General features: G+C 42.4%; 1 protein-coding gene across 3 annotated transcripts in view; it reads right to left on the bottom strand.

The window, feature by feature from the left end:
- TJP2 (tight junction protein 2) overlaps window positions 1–17,105 on the bottom strand; it is a 2,224,967-nt gene that overhangs the window by 825,351 nt on the left and 1,382,511 nt on the right. For all 3 annotated transcript variants that reach the window (XM_044064349.1, XM_044064348.1, XM_044064350.1), the window contains one exon: window positions 8,637–8,790. In XM_044064349.1, the coding sequence (XP_043920284.1) occupies window positions 8,637–8,790 (154 nt within the window). The remainder of the gene's footprint in view (window positions 1–8,636; window positions 8,791–17,105) is intronic.

Here is a 17,105-nt window from a genome sequence, read left to right as displayed (position 1 = left end):
TTCAGCCAAAACCGCGACACTCGCGGTTGGCTTAACCATGGCTTCAGCCGAAACCGCGGACCGCGAGTGTCGGTCCTTTTCCTTATGCTTTTTAGCTAATTGTGAAGTCGGAGTCTCCGACGGCATTTTGTAAGCAAAAGCGGGACCAAAAAACTCCTCTGCAAACTCCGACCGACGTCTAAGTGTCCGTCGGTTGAAGGAAGCACAGGCTAGACAAGCTGATACGTCGTGGTCTGGGCCTAAGCAAGGAAGGCAGTAAGAGTGGAAATCCTTATGAGGTATTTGTTTCCCACAAGTTAAACAATTATTTACTTTTTCTGACATCGGCTGAGGCAAGAAAGAGTCCCCAACGGGGTACTTAGCTTTTTAGAAGTCTTCTGTAGTAGAAATCTCTGGATCTGACCGACCGGCACTTGCGAACAGCTTCTGCTTCGGGCGCCACGCGGCAAGAAAGACTGACGAAAATGGCGTCGGCTGATGCCTTTATACCCAATACACAGCAGCTATTACATCGGGTGAAGTGCGACATCAGCCGAGGCCAGACCCAGACTTTGGAATCCGGCCGACCGAAGGGCTGCATGAGGCAGGACAACCCATATGTTAGGACTGCAGATGCATCCTTGAAGGACATCAGGGCTTTTGTACAGAAACTTGTGAGAGTTAGGGACTCTGTAATATCTATCAGGCTTAACTGGGGCTGGGGGTAAGGAATCAAGGTTCAAACTGGATTCAGTGTAAACATCATCCACAATGTCAAGAACTGGTGGGATAGCAAGGGGTCTGTGTTGAGGCAATAAAAGGAAGTCTATGAGCCTTTTCTTGGATTCTGAATAATCCTGATCTTCCCAATGGAAATGCTCCCTCATGGTATGTAAGGTCTCCCCAAAGGAGTAATCCTCAGGCAGAGAGGCTGACGGAATTGATTCCTCAGCATAAGAATCCTCATAAGGGGGGGTAAAGAATATCCTAGGTCCAAGGAAGAGTCAGAGGAAATGGACACCTGGTCAGAAGATTCATAGTCTGCATCCTGTCTGGGCCTTTTATCAGGAGGGGGATGGGACCCACTGATCAGGGCGATTAGGTCCTTGGCCATTTTTAGCATTTGTTTCTTAGCCATGGAAGCCTGTCCTGGAGAGAGTTGTGTCGGTTTCTTTGCTTTTAAGGGGGGCTTAGACTTAACAGAGGGTTTAATGGTTAACTGGGTAGGTATGAAAACACCCTCTGTAACTGTGGATTGCTCAGCTACTTAGATTCCCTCTGTAGGTTTAGGATTGGTAAGCTGAAGGCCTAGTGTGTCCGAAGGCCCAGCCAGCTCCACGTGGGAGTCAGATGCGGTCTGTGGTTCTGTGGAAGCGGTCATCAGGGGCTGCGTAGGCGCCTTGCTGAAAACTGGAGAACCGACGACCAGCCTAGAAGAGGCCTCGTCGTTAGTTTTGGGCCTCGGATGCCTGTCCTTGTCCTTGCGCTTTTTATGCATTGCGGTCGTCGGAATTTCCGACGGCATGGTGTAATTGAATTTTCTACCAAAATAATGTCGGGCAAAATCAAACTGACGTTTAATAGTGCGCTTGTTAAACCTAGCACAAAACCGACAACCAGTGACGTCTTGGTCAGGGCCTAGGCATGGAATACAATAGGAGTGGAAATCCTTATGAGGTATTTGCTTCCCACAAGAAGTACAGTTATTAACTTTTACTGACATCGGTCTGAGGCAAGAAAAAGTTTCCCCAACGGGGTACTTAGCTTTTTTAGAAGACTTTGGTTCTGGATTCGGAATGAAAATCTCAGGAGTAGGCCGACCGGCACTTGCAAACTGCTTCTGCTTCGGGCACCGTGCGGCAAGAAAAACTGGAGAAAATGGCGTCGGCTGCATCTTTTATACCCCTGTCGCACTGACGTCAGGGAGGAGGCGACAGCAACCGATGCCGGACCAATACTTTGGAACTCTGGCCGACTGCGGGACCGCCTGACGGCAGGATAATCCAAGTGTGATGACTGCAGCAGTGTAACACGATGAACATCGTCAGTTACTGTGGGCCAGGAGAAGAACTGCTTCTAGGAGGGTCTGTGTGTTTAACCATATTTAAAATCTATGGCAAATGGAAAGAGAAGCAGTAGGCAAGAATGGGTAGAACATATACAATGGTAAAAACTAAAAACACCTTTACCAATGCTGAACCCACTTCAGGAGAAAGAAGATGGGGTGCAGAACATGTTCCTCTTAGATGCAGATGGTCAGTGTAGGGGCAAAAGTGAAATAAATGAGTTTGGTCCAGATACATCAGCCCATTATACTTTGTGTGAGCACAGAAAGACTCCTTCAGTTGTGAAGGAACAAGTCAGGTACATGGGCCAAAGAGCATAGCCCTTGCTCTGAAAATGGTCCAGAGAATTTTACTGGAACCAATTAATATTCATAAATAGACCTGGCTAAGGAAATATGAAGATTAGAAGGGTAGTGGTCAGAGTTAAGTACTACCAAGTTACTGGCAAGAGGAAATGGCACAGAGACTAAAATGGTTAAATAAGGGGCGGTGATTAAACACAGTGAAAAGGAGCATCGGTACTGAATCCTGCATTGCAGCACAGGTTAAGGGAAGTACATGTGCAAAGACTTCAAAGGAATTGCTTTTCAGAAAATAGAGAAACAAGTCAATCAAGTTCTTCTGAGTCCTACTTTGGGGAGCATCTGAATTAAGCAAGCATATGTGTTAAATTCAAAGGCCTCTATTAAGTTTACAATTAAAAACACTGTTAATCTCCGGTTCATGTTCTTATATAACACACCTGGGAGGGGATAGCAGACCAGATGTTCTGTGCTGGGATTAAGATGGAATCTTAAATGCTTATTTAGGTAACAAATTGTTAACATTTCCTTAATCTGAGATGCTGTGGTTTATTCAAGGAATTCTGAGGAAGCTGGAATTAAAAATAAATGGTGTAGAAATCTTTTTTTTTATTTTTTAAAAAAGGAAGCACCATCCCTAGATGGAGATGTTATATACTTGCATACGTTAAAATGAACAGCACTGAAAAGGGAAGGAGAGAGAAGAATTAAATATTTCTGATTGGGAAGGATGGACCTGGTGGTCTGGTCAAGGTCTTAAACATGTGAAGTATTTTAGAAGCTTGCTGCTAGTTCCAGTGAAAGTTGTGAAAGTTAAAATCGAAGAGTCTCATAAAGTTTTCCTCTAGTCTCGGATAGGGGGGTGGGTTGCAGTGAGGGAAGAGAACTGGTATCCAAGAGGTAATGATCCAGACAACTGACCACTAAATGCACTGGATAACAATCGTTTGGTATCAGGTATCACAAAAACATAATGGCCTTCTGGCATCCCTGGCTAGACAGTTTCATCTACTTACAGACGTTTTCAGGACTGCTAACAAAAGACATGCTTATTCCCAGCAAAGGTGCTTTTCGCTACCAAGACAATCCACTGATATTAATGCCCGAGTTTTATAAAACTCATCTGACTTGTCTGAATGTGAATTGGGTTCTTTTTATGAGATTCATTTGTTTTATAATGCTGATATGAGCCAACACAGTGAACATCTCGTAAGTCACTTGAACTAAGACAGGAGATATTGTACTAAAGGGGTACTACAAGGCTCTCATTAGCTTTCCTACATACACCCATTCTCAGTTTTTCACTTGGGCCTAAAATGTCTTTTTTGTACACTTCCTGTTCACACTTGTACCTCATTATGGGATGCATCTGCCTTCTTTTAAGTGAATTACCAGCTAATAAGGGCAAGGAGCCAACAAACTGGCACTAAGATTGTTAGTCAAGGATGTCCTGCAGTGGAAAAATTAATCTCTGACACTTACTATTAATTTTTTTCATATTTATGTTTATATTTTCATAACTGAGAAACCTACATTTTATCGAGGTATATGGTATGAAACACCAATGTGGGAGGCAGGATAATTGACTGAAACTGCTTGTTTCGATCACACTACACTGGAAATATTACTAGTTGTTAGTAATTATGAAAATAAGTAATATTTCCATATGTTCTTAATTCAAAAACCAAAGTGACTTACAAAATGTTGCATGATATTAGATGCTAATGAAAAGTGTCTAATATTTGCACTGTAAGTTACACATCTTGACAGACATCCAGTATTATTTGCATTGCTAATTATACGATTACACATTTTCATATTTCTGTAAATATCTCAACAAACATATACTTACAGACGAATTTCATGTTATCATCTGAAAGTTTATGTGTGGTTAACAAAAATGCTCTAACAATATATGTCTAGGCTGTATAGTTTAAGATATGAACATTTATTTGTGAAACTTTAGAAAAATATAATTTGGGGTTTGTGTGCATTACAATACATTACAAAATTTATGGAAAATAATATGAATGAACTATTAATACTGTAAAGAATACTTCTTACTGATATCATTGCTACTTGTACAGTTTTAATAGCTTTTATTGTTCATAAAATATTTATATTTGTTTATCTTGTGCTTAAGTTTATTTTTCAGAAAATGCTTTGGAATGCAATTTGCGTGTCAGCTGCTACAGGTTTACCATTCCTCACCACATGGGTGTTAATGAGTTAAATAATGCCATTACATATGGTTAATAAAGTAATATGCATTTATGGAAGTCCAATACGAATCACAGCAATATTGTCTTTACACTGTCCATAACTCATAGACAAGATGCCCATGAAATGGAAAATCTGAGCCTGGAAATTTAAAAAAAAAACAAAAAAAAACCGCTTCTGACCAAAATTATTCAAATAAAGAGGAGGAGGTGAAATTCTTTACGTAACTGGGAGTGTGGCCTAACCTCCATCTTTCACAGTTGCAAGGAATGCCTGATCCTTAGCAACTTTTCACAAAATCTCTAGTTTCCCAACAAACCTAGTGAGGGAAACTTTGTTCAAACAAGTAATCTGCATCACTTTGATGTATGCTTTGCTGAAATTGCTGAGCATAAAGGAAAATGACAAACAAAATGAAGACTGCTGTCCCACATACAGAACACTACCATCTCTCTCATTTTTTTATTCATTTGTTAAGCACATAAACACACTGGTTAAATAACTCACTGTCACGCTGCAGGTGAATGTAGGTAGAAGGAATCAGGTGTTGTACCCTTGACTACAAGCAGCAACTCATTTAGAGCCTTAATATTCTACATTTATGGCAAGTCTTCTCTTGTTCCATCTCTTGCCAGTGTTTAGTGGCTTTCAGTACAGGCCTGGGCAAAACTGTATCGATATGTACGCAAGTACCACTTCAAGCATCAGTGCAGCCTATTTTAAGCGATGCAGTCTAAGCAAGAGAAAATGAAAAGTACAGTTGTGTACACTTACCACAAATGTAAATGTTCAAGTGTATTCACTGTTGCAGTCATCACATTTGAGTTATCCCTGCCAGAGTAGCCCTCAGTCGGCCCAAATACCAGAGGCTTAGTATTTCTGCATTGGCTGCTGTCACTTCAGGACTGACGTCAGGTCGTCAGTAGTATAAATTAAGGCAGCCGACGCCATTACATCAGTTTTTCTTGCCCTGTCAGGAGTCCCCAAGTGGGAGCCAGGATCTGGTGGAAGAACCCCATCAGTAGAAAGTAAATACCAAAAGGTTCCTTGTAAGGAGAGAGAGAGAGAGAGAGAAAAGGGGGGATGGAGGGAAGGAAACCAGGACTGCAAGAGTGAATATACTCAAACATCTACATTTATGGTAAGTGTACACAACTGTACTATGTTCTTAGTGTTTCACTTTTGCAGTCATCACATTTGGGTTGATTCCCAAAGCTGAGGAAAAGGGTGGAGGCAGTCAAGATGACTAAGGGCTGGATTTGGAGAAGATAGGCAGATGGTAATGCTTGGTGAAGGTGTGAACAGATGTCCATGTTGCAGCCTCCAGAATGTCCCTGGTGGGGACTCCTCTGAGGAAAGCTACAGAGGTGGAGGCTGCTCTGGTAGAGTGAGCCCTGACCCCCTCAGGGGGAGGTTTCCCTTGTTGCTTTAATTTCTTCAGGCCCTTGAGAAATAACCTCAGGATTAGGAGTAGGATTTTTGAAAAGAAATGTGTGCGAGTCAGGGACTCTAACACCTGTCAGGTTTCCTGGGAGCAGAAGAGAGGGTGTCAGGAGTCAAACTAGATTCCATGAAAACATCATCCACAACATCCAGGACAGGAGGAATGGCCAAAGGTCTGTGCTGTGGAAGATCTAAGAATTCCCTGAGTCTCTTTTTAGACTGAAGGTAGTCCTTACATTCCCATTGGAAATGCTCCCTTAAAGTATGTTGGGTTTCCCCAAAGGAAAAATCCTCGGGTGGAGAGGCTGAAGGAATGGTTTCCTCTGCATCGGAATCCTCATAAGCAGAGAGGGGTTGCATGTCTTCATATTCAGATGCATCAGAGTCATCGGACTCCTGTTTATTTAAAACTACTGGGGACAGCTTTCTTTTTCTTTTGGAAGGGGTAGCTTGGCTTCCCCTGATCAGCATTATAAGGTCTTCCACCATTTTAAGCATTTGAGACTGAGGCACGAAAGCAGGTGCCCGAGATTGGGTCGTCAGTTTCTTGGGTGTGGTTCATACCCTGGGCCTTAGAAACTCGGTAGTTTTCGAAAGAACAGTAGACGCAAAAGAAGTCGGTCTGTGTAGAGAACCTGTAGTGCAAACTACTTCCTCGGAAGCCGATGCCTGCTCAGCAGCTTCAGACCCATCCAAGGTAGAGACATCTGCAGGGTCCTTAGTCGATGAGTTTCACTGCATACCAGACTCCGAAAGGGTCTTAGTAGCGGCCTGTGAATCCACAGAAGTGAACATCAGGAGCTGCGAAAGCACCTCACTGAGGACCGGAGAACTGACGACTAGCTTAACGGAAGCATCACTGGTAGGTTTGGACCTGTGCTGCTGCCTCTGTCTTTATCCTTACATTTTTTTGGAAGATCGGCTGTCGGATGGCTTACCAAAGCCATATTGGAATTCGAGGACAGAGAGTGAAAATATCTAGCTGCAATAAGGGCCCGACGACGTATAGTTCTGGCATTGAACAAAGCACAAAAACGACAGCAAGGGACATCGGGGTCTGGGCCTAAGCAAGTGACACAGTACGAATGAAAGTCTCGGTGTGGCATTTGCTTTCCACAGGCAAGACAATTGTTAACTTTTTCGGACATCAGTTAGAGCAAGAAAAAAGGATCCCCCAACGGGGTATTTAGCTTTAGAAGACTTCAGCTTCAGTTCGGAAAACAAAACTCAAGTAGCGGCCGACCGGCACTCATGCGAACTGCTTCTGCTTCGGGCTCCTGGGCAAGAAAGACTGATGTAATGGCGTCGGTTGCCTTACTTTATACTACTGATGACCTGACGTCAGTCCTGAAGCAACAGCAACCGATGCAGAAATACTAAGTCTCTGGTATTCGGGCCAACTGAGGGCTACTCTGGCAGGGATAACCCAAATGTGATGACTGGAACAGTGAAACACGAAGAACATCTGCAGATAAAGCCTAGAATGGTTTCACCATTTCTATACTACAGCAAGAACAGAAAGGCAATATGGGGGGGGGGGGGTCACCATAAGAAATGGAAGGTGCAGCCTGCAAGACAGAGTCTACAACTTCTCCAATGAAAAGACAAAGTAGCAGGAAGAAATGAAGTGGATGACAGTCATCAAATATAGTGGAAGGTTAGAAAGAACAATAATGGAAGTCAGAACAGCATTTGATACAACCCAAAAGAAGAGTAGATCAGGGAGTTGAAAGAAAGCAGGGACAATGAAAAAGACAATACTGTAATGGTCAGCTGTATAACTGATAGCAAAGTAGAAGCCAAATGAGGCATTTAGGAAGCTGAGAGGCAAGCGATAATAGGAACACAAGACATGAAGGCAGGAAATAGTATCACTGCAAAATTTGTAAGATTAATTTTATGGTGGGTGGGATACACGGAGTATGGTGGAAATTATGCTACCTCCTGTCCAGAGAACTTATCTTTGCTTCCTTAATACCTAGTTTCAGATTATCAATCAAGTAAAAATATTTTAAATCATGATTTTTTCTGATATTTGGTTATACTATAGTAGCACCCCTTGATGTGAACTGACAAATGTTTCCTAACTTCACAGCTGCATCAGGACAGCTGATGGATTAAACCACTCTATCACCGATATTAAATGAATGCTTTCACAGCACAGAGTAGAGTAATAGAGTCACAATAATAAGAATATCAGAAGCAGTGAAAGACTAAATAAAATTTTTGAAAAAAATGTCTCTTACGTAAACCTGGCATTCTGAAAGATGACCCATACTCAAGAAAAGACCAGGTGAACAAATCTGTCAGAAAATGCTTCTGAAATGCACAGATTTCCAGGGTTAGAGATCTCCTTAGCACTTCTTAAAAGTCCACAGTTATCACTGAAATCACTCAGTGTTTCCGAAGCCAAGACACGCTAATGAGCAAACATAATTCATTACAATCTTCACCACAGATACCTCATAATAGGGCATTAATTTACAGACAGTGTGCAGAAAAACAGATTAACTTCTCCAGGTTTAGTTTATAATGTAAAAGTTTCAAAAGAATGCTTCTTTTCCATGCAGCTAAAATGTTTTAGAATGCAAGCTGAATTGATGATTTCAGACATCCTAATGCGCACCTTCATGATCAGATTCACTATCATCTAGAGGAGGGATGTTGATAAGAGTCTGCCGGCTGTCTCGCTGGACCACTAGCTGCAATCTTCCTCTCGACTTCTCTATTATTTTTCTGGCATCAGCTAGAGAAAGGTTCTCTGTTACAGTTCCATTGATCTGCACACAGAGAAACAAGCAAAAAATTGCATATAAATACAGTTGTTTTTATAAAAGGACAGGCATATAAACAGACATATCTGATTAATGTTACCAACAACAGCTAAGCAATCTGTGCTTTACTATTTTGAACTCCCAGAGAATTCTACAAAGGATTTGCGCTATAAGAGCCTATAATCTATACTTTTAAGCAGTTACACATTACAGTTTATTAGATTTCATCCTTTTCCCATTTAAATGAAAATGATTTTATGCTGCAAGATAGAACACACAGTGCAACAATGACAGATTCAACTGTCTCCTCTCACTACACCATCTACACTGTATCCTCAAAATTATATCACTGTTAACCTGATCACAGATATCTCACTGACTAAAGTCTGCACCTCAGCCATGAACAAGTTCCTTACTGATTCACAAGAGCAGACATATTTTGGGGGAAAAAAAGAAAATGTTTTAGCAACAAAAGCAGTAATATGGTCAATTTGTTTCCTTTCCTTGGCAGCAATTCTAGAACATGTTCAGCACAATTTTCACATTCATCTCATCACACATACTTAAACATGCAGAACGCATATTTAATTTTTCTACAATAAACTGAATTCGGAGCATATCCCAGTCAACAAGATCACTACAGAACCTGTTCACACAGTCTTTGTTGAACAGTGCTTCATTCTAATACATCTGGCTGATTTCAGTGGCTTTAATATACTCAAGGAAGAAGAATGGGGGCACACAATAAATATATCAAGACAACAACAAAGCCATATAAAACAGAGAAAAACTACACCATATTGACAGTGAAAATGACATGTGATGTAAAAAAACAAAACAAAAAAAACATAACTTGACACGCTACATTCCTATTTACTCCTACATATAATAAAAAATGATGCAATGCTTGTAAGATCACAAGCAAATCACCACCTTACCAAACCTTATTAGACGTACATTCAGACCTAGGAAAGAAGCTACAACAGCAGCTAGTGACTAATCAATTTCAATGAACAGTTCTACTATAAAGCATTTGTGGACTCAATTCCACCACAGGAATGGAAAATAACTTCAATAATATGCAAATATGTGCATTTCTGCCTACCTGCATATGAGGAATATGGGAGAGGGATGGCTCAGAACAAAAATCTAAACATCGTAGTACTTGTCTAACAGGGGGCATGGGGGGGCTGTCTATAGCAATTAAGTAATGTGATATGTATGTCTGATGTATGGGAGGGCTCTAAAATCATTAAACAATGGGATATATGTAAAAACATCACAAGCAAAGCAAATCAAACCTTAATAAATTACCTTCTTGGTTTATTTATTTTTTATATTTTAAATTTTATTGTTTCAATTAAACGTTTTTCCACCATTAACTGGAATGGTGATCTAGTGGTTAAAAGTTGGTGTTCTCATATCGACAGCCTGGGTTAAAGTCCTAGACAAAGAAATTACATTCTTAAACACTAGATCAGGGAACCTAATACTACAAAAAACTGAAAGTTTAAAAAAACTGACAAATACATTTACAGACCTTAAAATCAAGAAATGACAGAGTAATTTACTTCCTTCAAAAATAATTGTATATAATACACATCATATATATATATATATATATATATATATATATATATATATATAAAGAGAGAGGGAGAGAAAGAAAGAGAGAGATGTATAAAATCATGATAAAGAATAGTTATATCTTACCATAACTATAGATGTTCTTTTAAATGTTGCAGTATTCATAACCTTTGGGGTAGCCTCCGCCTAGCGTCCCGAATGTCCAGCCAGGACACAAAAGCTTTAGTCATTGCAAGGCACGTGGGATGTCGGACGTTGGCCGTAGGAAACTTGGGCAAAAAAAGTGATGTCTGCACATAGCTTCCTCAGAAATGAATGCCCCAGTCCCAGGACAGCTGCACAAGTCCTTAATCATCCAGCAAAGCCCTTTTTTTTTTTTTTATTTTAAAATAGGGGGTAGGAAGATGGGCTAAAATACTGCAAAACGGAAGAGAAAGACATCTATTGTTATGGTAAGATTTTACACAACTATTTAGTACCACAGCTCACAGGGAAAGAGACGAGGGTGATTTGGAACTATTTTCCAAAAATCCATGCATGACTGCCCTAGCAAACCCTGCTCTAGCTCTGGAGATGTGATCCAGTTTGTAGTGTTTTGTGAAGGTATGGACAGATGTCCAGGTAGCTGCTTCTAGAATAGAGGCAGTGTCCAGCCCCCCTAAAAAAGCTCCAGAAGAGGCTATGGCACTAGTGGAATGTACTTTTATGTTCAAGTCTATTTGTTTTCCATGGTAGTTACAGCAAAAGGAGATGGCTTTGGAAATTCATGTAGAAACAATTTGTCACAGCTTTTCCCAGAACCCCTGGGTGAAAGGAGACAAACAGCTGTTCAGATCTACTAAGGGATTTTGCCTTGTCAGTGTAGAATCTTAGTTGTCTGTGAACATCAAGGGAATGCAGGAATATCGCACTGTCATTCTGGGGTTGTGAGAAGAAGGTGGGGAGGTGGATACACTGGTTCAGGGACAACTTATTGACCATCTTAGGCATAAAGGATGGGTTAGTCCATAAAGTAACTCTATCCTTATGGAAAATTAAAAAAAGCGGGGTGACCATGAGGGCCTGGAGCTCTGGCACTCTCCTGTCTGAAGTTAGGGCCACCAAAAAGTACAGTTGTGTACACTTACCATATGTTCGAGTGTATTCACTGTTGCAGTCATCACACTTGGGTTATTTGCCTGCAGGTAGCCCTCAGTTGGCCCGAATACCAGAGACTTAGTATTTCTGCGTCGGTTGCTGTCACTCCAGGACTGACGTCAGGGGTATAAAAACCGGCAGCAGACGCCATTACATCAGTTTTTCTTGCCCCAAATGTCAGTAGCCCCCAAATAGGGAGCTAAGTTATGGTGGAAAAAAACACCATCAGTAAAAAGTAAATACCAATAGCCCTGTAAGGGATGAGTAATAGATTTAGAGAGAGAGAGAGAGAGAGAGACAGAGACAGACAAGGGGGCTGGAGTGTGGGAAACCAGGACTGCAACAGTGAATATACTCAAACATCTACACTTATGGTAAGTGTACACAACTGTACTATGTTCTTCGTGTTTCACTGTTGCAGTCATCACACTTGGGTTGATTCACAAAGCTGAAGAATGGGTGGAGGCAGTCATGAAGAGATGGGGCTAGCTAGTATGCCCTGCAGGACTGCTGTAGCAAAACCCACCCTGGATTTGGAAAATATAGGCAGGTGGTAATGCTTGGTGAAAGTATGAACAGAACTCCAGGTAGCAGCTGCCAGAATGTCCCTGGTAGGGACTCCCCTGAGGAATGCTGTAGAGGTAGAAGTTGCTCTATTGGAATGTGTTCTGACCCCCTGAGGGGTTAGTTTCCCATGGTGTTTGTAACAGAAATGGACACAGCGTGCTACCCATTTGAAAATAGTTTGTTTAGATATGGCCTTGCCCTCTGCCCCTGCTGCAAAGCTGAGTACTAGCTGGTCAAATTTTCTGATGGGCTTAGTCCTGTCAAGGTAGAATCTGAGCTGTCAGTGCACGTCGAAGGAGTGCAAGATCCTCTCCCCTTAATTTTGAGGAGACATAAAAGTAGGGTTAAATGTAATAGTATATGTAAGCCCACGACAAGCAAAAGACAACCAGCATAAAAATAGCCAGTCTAAAAAGTAAAATTCATAACAATAGCTGGTAGTCTATCCACGGAGATTTTTTGAAAAAACAAGCTTAGCAAATGGATAGATTGGTTGAGAGCTACACTGGACACCACTTTAGACATAAAAGTAGGGTTAGTTCTGAGGGAGACCCTGTCAGCATGAAAAATAATGAAGGGTTCCACAGCCATAAGTGCCTGTAGCTCAGGCACTCTTCTAGCTGAAGTGAATGCCAGAAGCAAGGCTGTTTTCCGAGAGAGGAATTTTAACTCTGCTGACACTGCAGGCTCAAAGGAGGGGGGAGCGTGAGCTTTTCCAATACAAAGTTAAGGTCCCAAGCAGGGGGGGGGGTGCTCTCCTTGGTGGCCTTAAATTGTTGGCCCCTCTCAGGAACTATTTGATGAGAGGGTGAGAGAAGAGAGATGGCTCTGTGTTATAATGAGCCGAGATGGCAGAGGCATGGATCTTAATGATAGAGAAGGAAAGGCCTCTGTGGAGTAGATCTGCTAGGTAATCTGGAATTAGAGGTAAGGAGGGCAGAGCTGTGTCCGCTCCTTTAGATTGAATCCAGGAACAATACCTTTTCCACTTATCAGTATAGGATTTCCTTGTATGGGGTCTTCTGGTTTCCAGAATGATGCCCCGCACCTGCTTGCTTAGGCTGGCCACTGGGGGAGAATTCAAGGAATAAGCCAGGATGCAAGTTTCAGGGTTTCCAGTTGCGGATGCAGGATCTGTCCCTCCTGCTGAGTGAGGAGGGTTGGGATCTGAGGTAGATGCCATGGTGGCACCAGTGACAGGTTGTGCAGTAGTGGTAACCAGTGCTGGTGTGGCCAGTCTGGGGCAATCAGGACTGTCCTTGGTCTGTCCTGTCTTATCTTGAGTAGTATTCTTGAAAGAAAAGGCAGAGGGGAAAAAGCATAGATTGAGAGGTTTACCCACTGGAAGGATAGGGTATCCACTTTCCATGCCCTGCTGTGATGTGTCCTGGTGCAGAATTTGCTGATCTGGTGATTGCAGAGGAAGGCAAAGAGGTCCACCTTTGGTATAGTACAGTTGTGCACACTTACCATAAATGTAGATGTTCGAGTGTATTCACTGTTGCAGTCATTACATTTGGGTAATCTGCTGGCAGGCTGCCCTCAGTTGGCCTGTTTAACAAAGTCTTGGGTCCTGCATCGGTTGCTGTCCCTTCTTCCATGATGTCAGGTCGTCAGGGGGTATAAAACATGCAGTCGATGCCATTACATCAGTTTTTCTTGCCCCAGATGTCAGGTGCCCCCCAAATGGGGAGCAAATAAAAACACAAAAAAATACCTCCAATCCCAAAAGCAAATACACCAAAAGGGCTTTTAAGCATAGTGAAAGAAAGTAGAGGTATAGCCAGAGAAAAATAGGGGGCTGGAGGGAGGGTAACCTGGACTGCAACAGTGAATACACTCAAACATCTACATTTATGGTAAGTGTACACAACTGTACTATGTTCTTCGTGTTTCACTGTTGCAGTCATTACATTTGGGTAGATTCCCAAAGCTATGGTTGGGTGGAGGGAATTATACAGCATTAGGAGCAGCTATAAGGCCCTGCAGGACAGCAGTGGCAAAGCCAGCTCTGGATTTAGAGAAAAGTGGTAAACGGTAATGCTTGGTGAACGTATGAACTGAGCTCCAGGTAGCAGCTTCTAGAATGGCCATGGTAGGAATACCTCTGAGAAAGGCTGTAGAGATAGATGCAGCCCTGGTGGAATGGGATCTCATCCCCTGGGGGACAGTTTTTCCATGGTGCATATAGCAGAAACAAATACAATGGCTTATCCATTTGGAAATGGTTTGCTTTGAAATAGCCTTTCCCTCTGCCCCTGCAGCAAATGCCACCAGCAGTTGTTCAGATTTTCTTTAAGACTTTGTCCTATTTAAGTAAAATCTAAGTTGTCTGTGCACATCCAATGAATGCAGAATCCGCTCCCCCTTGTTCTGTGGATTGGGAAAGAAAGTTGGCAAATGAATGATCTGATTAAGAGCCACACTGGATACCACCTTAGGCATGAAGGATGGATTGGTCCTGAGAGATACCCTGTCCGCATGAAAAATTATGAAAGGCTCCACTGCCATAAGAGCCTGTAATTCAGAAATCCTTCTAGCTGAAGTGACTGCTAAAAGGAATGCTGTTTTCCAGGAGAGAAATTTTAAGTCTGCAGTAGCAGCTGGCTCAAAAGGAGGGAAAGTGAGCTTTTCCAATACAAAATTGAGGTCACAGGCAGGGGGTGGAGCTCTCCCGGGTGGTCTTAAGTTTTTGGCCCCTCTGAGATACTGCTTTAGCAGAGGATGAGAGAAGAGGGGAGGTTCTGTGTTGTAATGAGCTGAAATGGCTGAAGCATGGATTTTTATGGGAGAAAAGGACAGGCCCTTGTGAAGCATCTCAGTTAAGTATTGTAAAATCTGAGGAATGTTGGGCACTGCTTTGCTTATCCTTAGAGATAGATTCCAGGCACAGAATCTTTTCCATTTGTCAGCGTAAGATTTTCTAGTACTAGGCCTTCTTACCTCCAAAATGACATCCATCACAGGTTTGCTGAGGGATGCTAAGGGTGAATTTAGGTGATTAGCCACGCTGCAAGATTCAAAGTTTGGAGCTGAGTGTGCAGAATTTGGTTGTTCTGCTGAAACAGTAAAGTGAGGTGTCTGAGGCAGGTGCCACTGTGGAAGGTGTGACACATTGGGCAGGAGTGGGTACCACTGTAGGCGAGGCCAGTCTGGAGCAATCAAAATCATTTTTGGTTTGTCCTGTTTAACTTTTAGTAGAACTTTGGAGAGCAGAGGCAGAGGGGGGGAAAGGCATAGACTGATAGGTTTTTCCAGCTGAAGGATAAAGCATCCACTTTCCAGGCTTTTTTGTGATGAGTTCTTGTGCAAAATTTGTTCAACTGATAGTTCTGGGTGAGGCAAAAAGATCTATGTCTGGGCTCCCCCATTTGCGTGTCAACATGCTGAAAATCCGTGGTTCCAGTTTCCATTTGTGTAGGTCCATGAGATTTCTGCTTAGTTCGTCTGCCAGAGTATTCAGCTTTCCTGGCAGGAATTGAGCTTGTAGTTGTACTTGATAGGTCAAGGCCATGTTCCACAATGCCATGGTTAGTCTGCAAAGGGGGTAGGAGTGTGTACCCCCCTGCCTGTTTATGTATCACATAACCGTGGTGTTGTCTGTCTTTATCATTAACTGTCCTGGATGAAGGTAGTCCTTGAAAGCTGTCAGTGCATTCTGTACAGCTAGAATTTCTTTTTGATTGATATGAAGGTGCATTTGATTTGGGCTCCATTTGCCCTGAATGCACTTCCCTGGCAGATGTGCCCCCCAAGCATAGTCTGATGCGTCTGTAGTTAGGGTTTGGGCAGCAGGGGGTGGTGTGAATGTCAGTCCCTTGTTTTGGTGGCAGGCCTCTTCCCACCATAGGAACTCTAGTTGCAGGCACAGTATGATAGGAATCATTGTTTCCAGGCTGTGACAATGTTGACTCCATAAACTTTTTAAGTACCACTGAAGTTTCCTCATATGCAGTCTTGCATATGGAATTAGAAGAATGCAGGAGGCCATGAACCCCAAGGCTTGCAGTATTTGTCTTGCAGATAGCAGGGTTTTTTTGGCCACGTGTTTGAAGTAAGTCAACAAATGAATGTGCTTTTCTGGCGTAAGGAAAGCCATCTGGGCAGTTGTATTCAAGCGTGCACCCAGGACTGTAATTTTTTGAGGGTACCACTTGTGATTTCTTTTCGTTTATAATGTACCCTAGGCAAGTTAGAACCCTTTTTACAAATGTCAGATGCTTTAGAAGAATATCCCTGTTTTCTGCCTGAATTAGACAATCGTCCAGGTATGGATATATTTGAATATTTTTTTTTTGCCTGCAAAATGCAATCACTGGAACCAGGCACTTTGTAAAGACCCTGGGCGCAGCAGATAAGTCAAAGGGCAGTGCAGAGAACTGGTAATGCATGTAGCCTGCTCTGAAGCAGAGGTATCTTCTGCAAGATTCCCTGATTGGGATATGCAGGTAAGCCTCTTTTAAATCTAGAGTTGCCAACCAGGCATCTTTGCCTAGCATAGGAAGTAACTGTTGAAGAGTCAGCAACTTGAATTTTGGAATGTCCAGAAAGGTGTTTAGAGTAGATAAGTCCAGAATTGGACACCATGATTTGTCTTTTCTGGGTACCAGGAAAAGTCTTGAATAGAAACCTTGTCCCTTTTCCTCTTCTGGTACTGGTTGAATAGCCCCTATGCTCATGAGGGAAGGTACTTGTTTCTCGGCCTCTGCCCACTGATTTGGGGGCAGGTCTGGGCATCCATTTGGAATTGGCAATGTGTGGAAATGAAATGTGTATCCCTGGGGTACTATATTTAAAACCCATTTGTCCTGGGTTATAAGTTGCCAGTTTCTTGCATGAAGAGACAGTTTTCTTCCCAAAGGGGTGGCTAAAAGGTAAGTGCTTTGTAAGTGTAAAGAGAAGTCATTGAGACTGCTTACCATAGGGAGGTGTCTTGTTGTTTCCAGATTTGGAAGAGGAGGCACCCCACTGTTTTGTTCTGAAAATCCCTTGGGACTGAAAACTGGAGCCTTTGGAATGTCTGGGTTTGG

Source organism: Protopterus annectens, chromosome 2.part2 (genome assembly GCF_019279795.1).
Source record: "Protopterus annectens isolate FY-2018-M chromosome 2.part2, PAN1.0, whole genome shotgun sequence".
Classification (NCBI taxonomy): Eukaryota; Metazoa; Chordata; order Ceratodontiformes; family Protopteridae; genus Protopterus; species Protopterus annectens.
The sequence above is the reverse complement of the archived record's forward strand: the minus strand, read 5'-3'. Positions and strand labels throughout refer to the sequence as shown.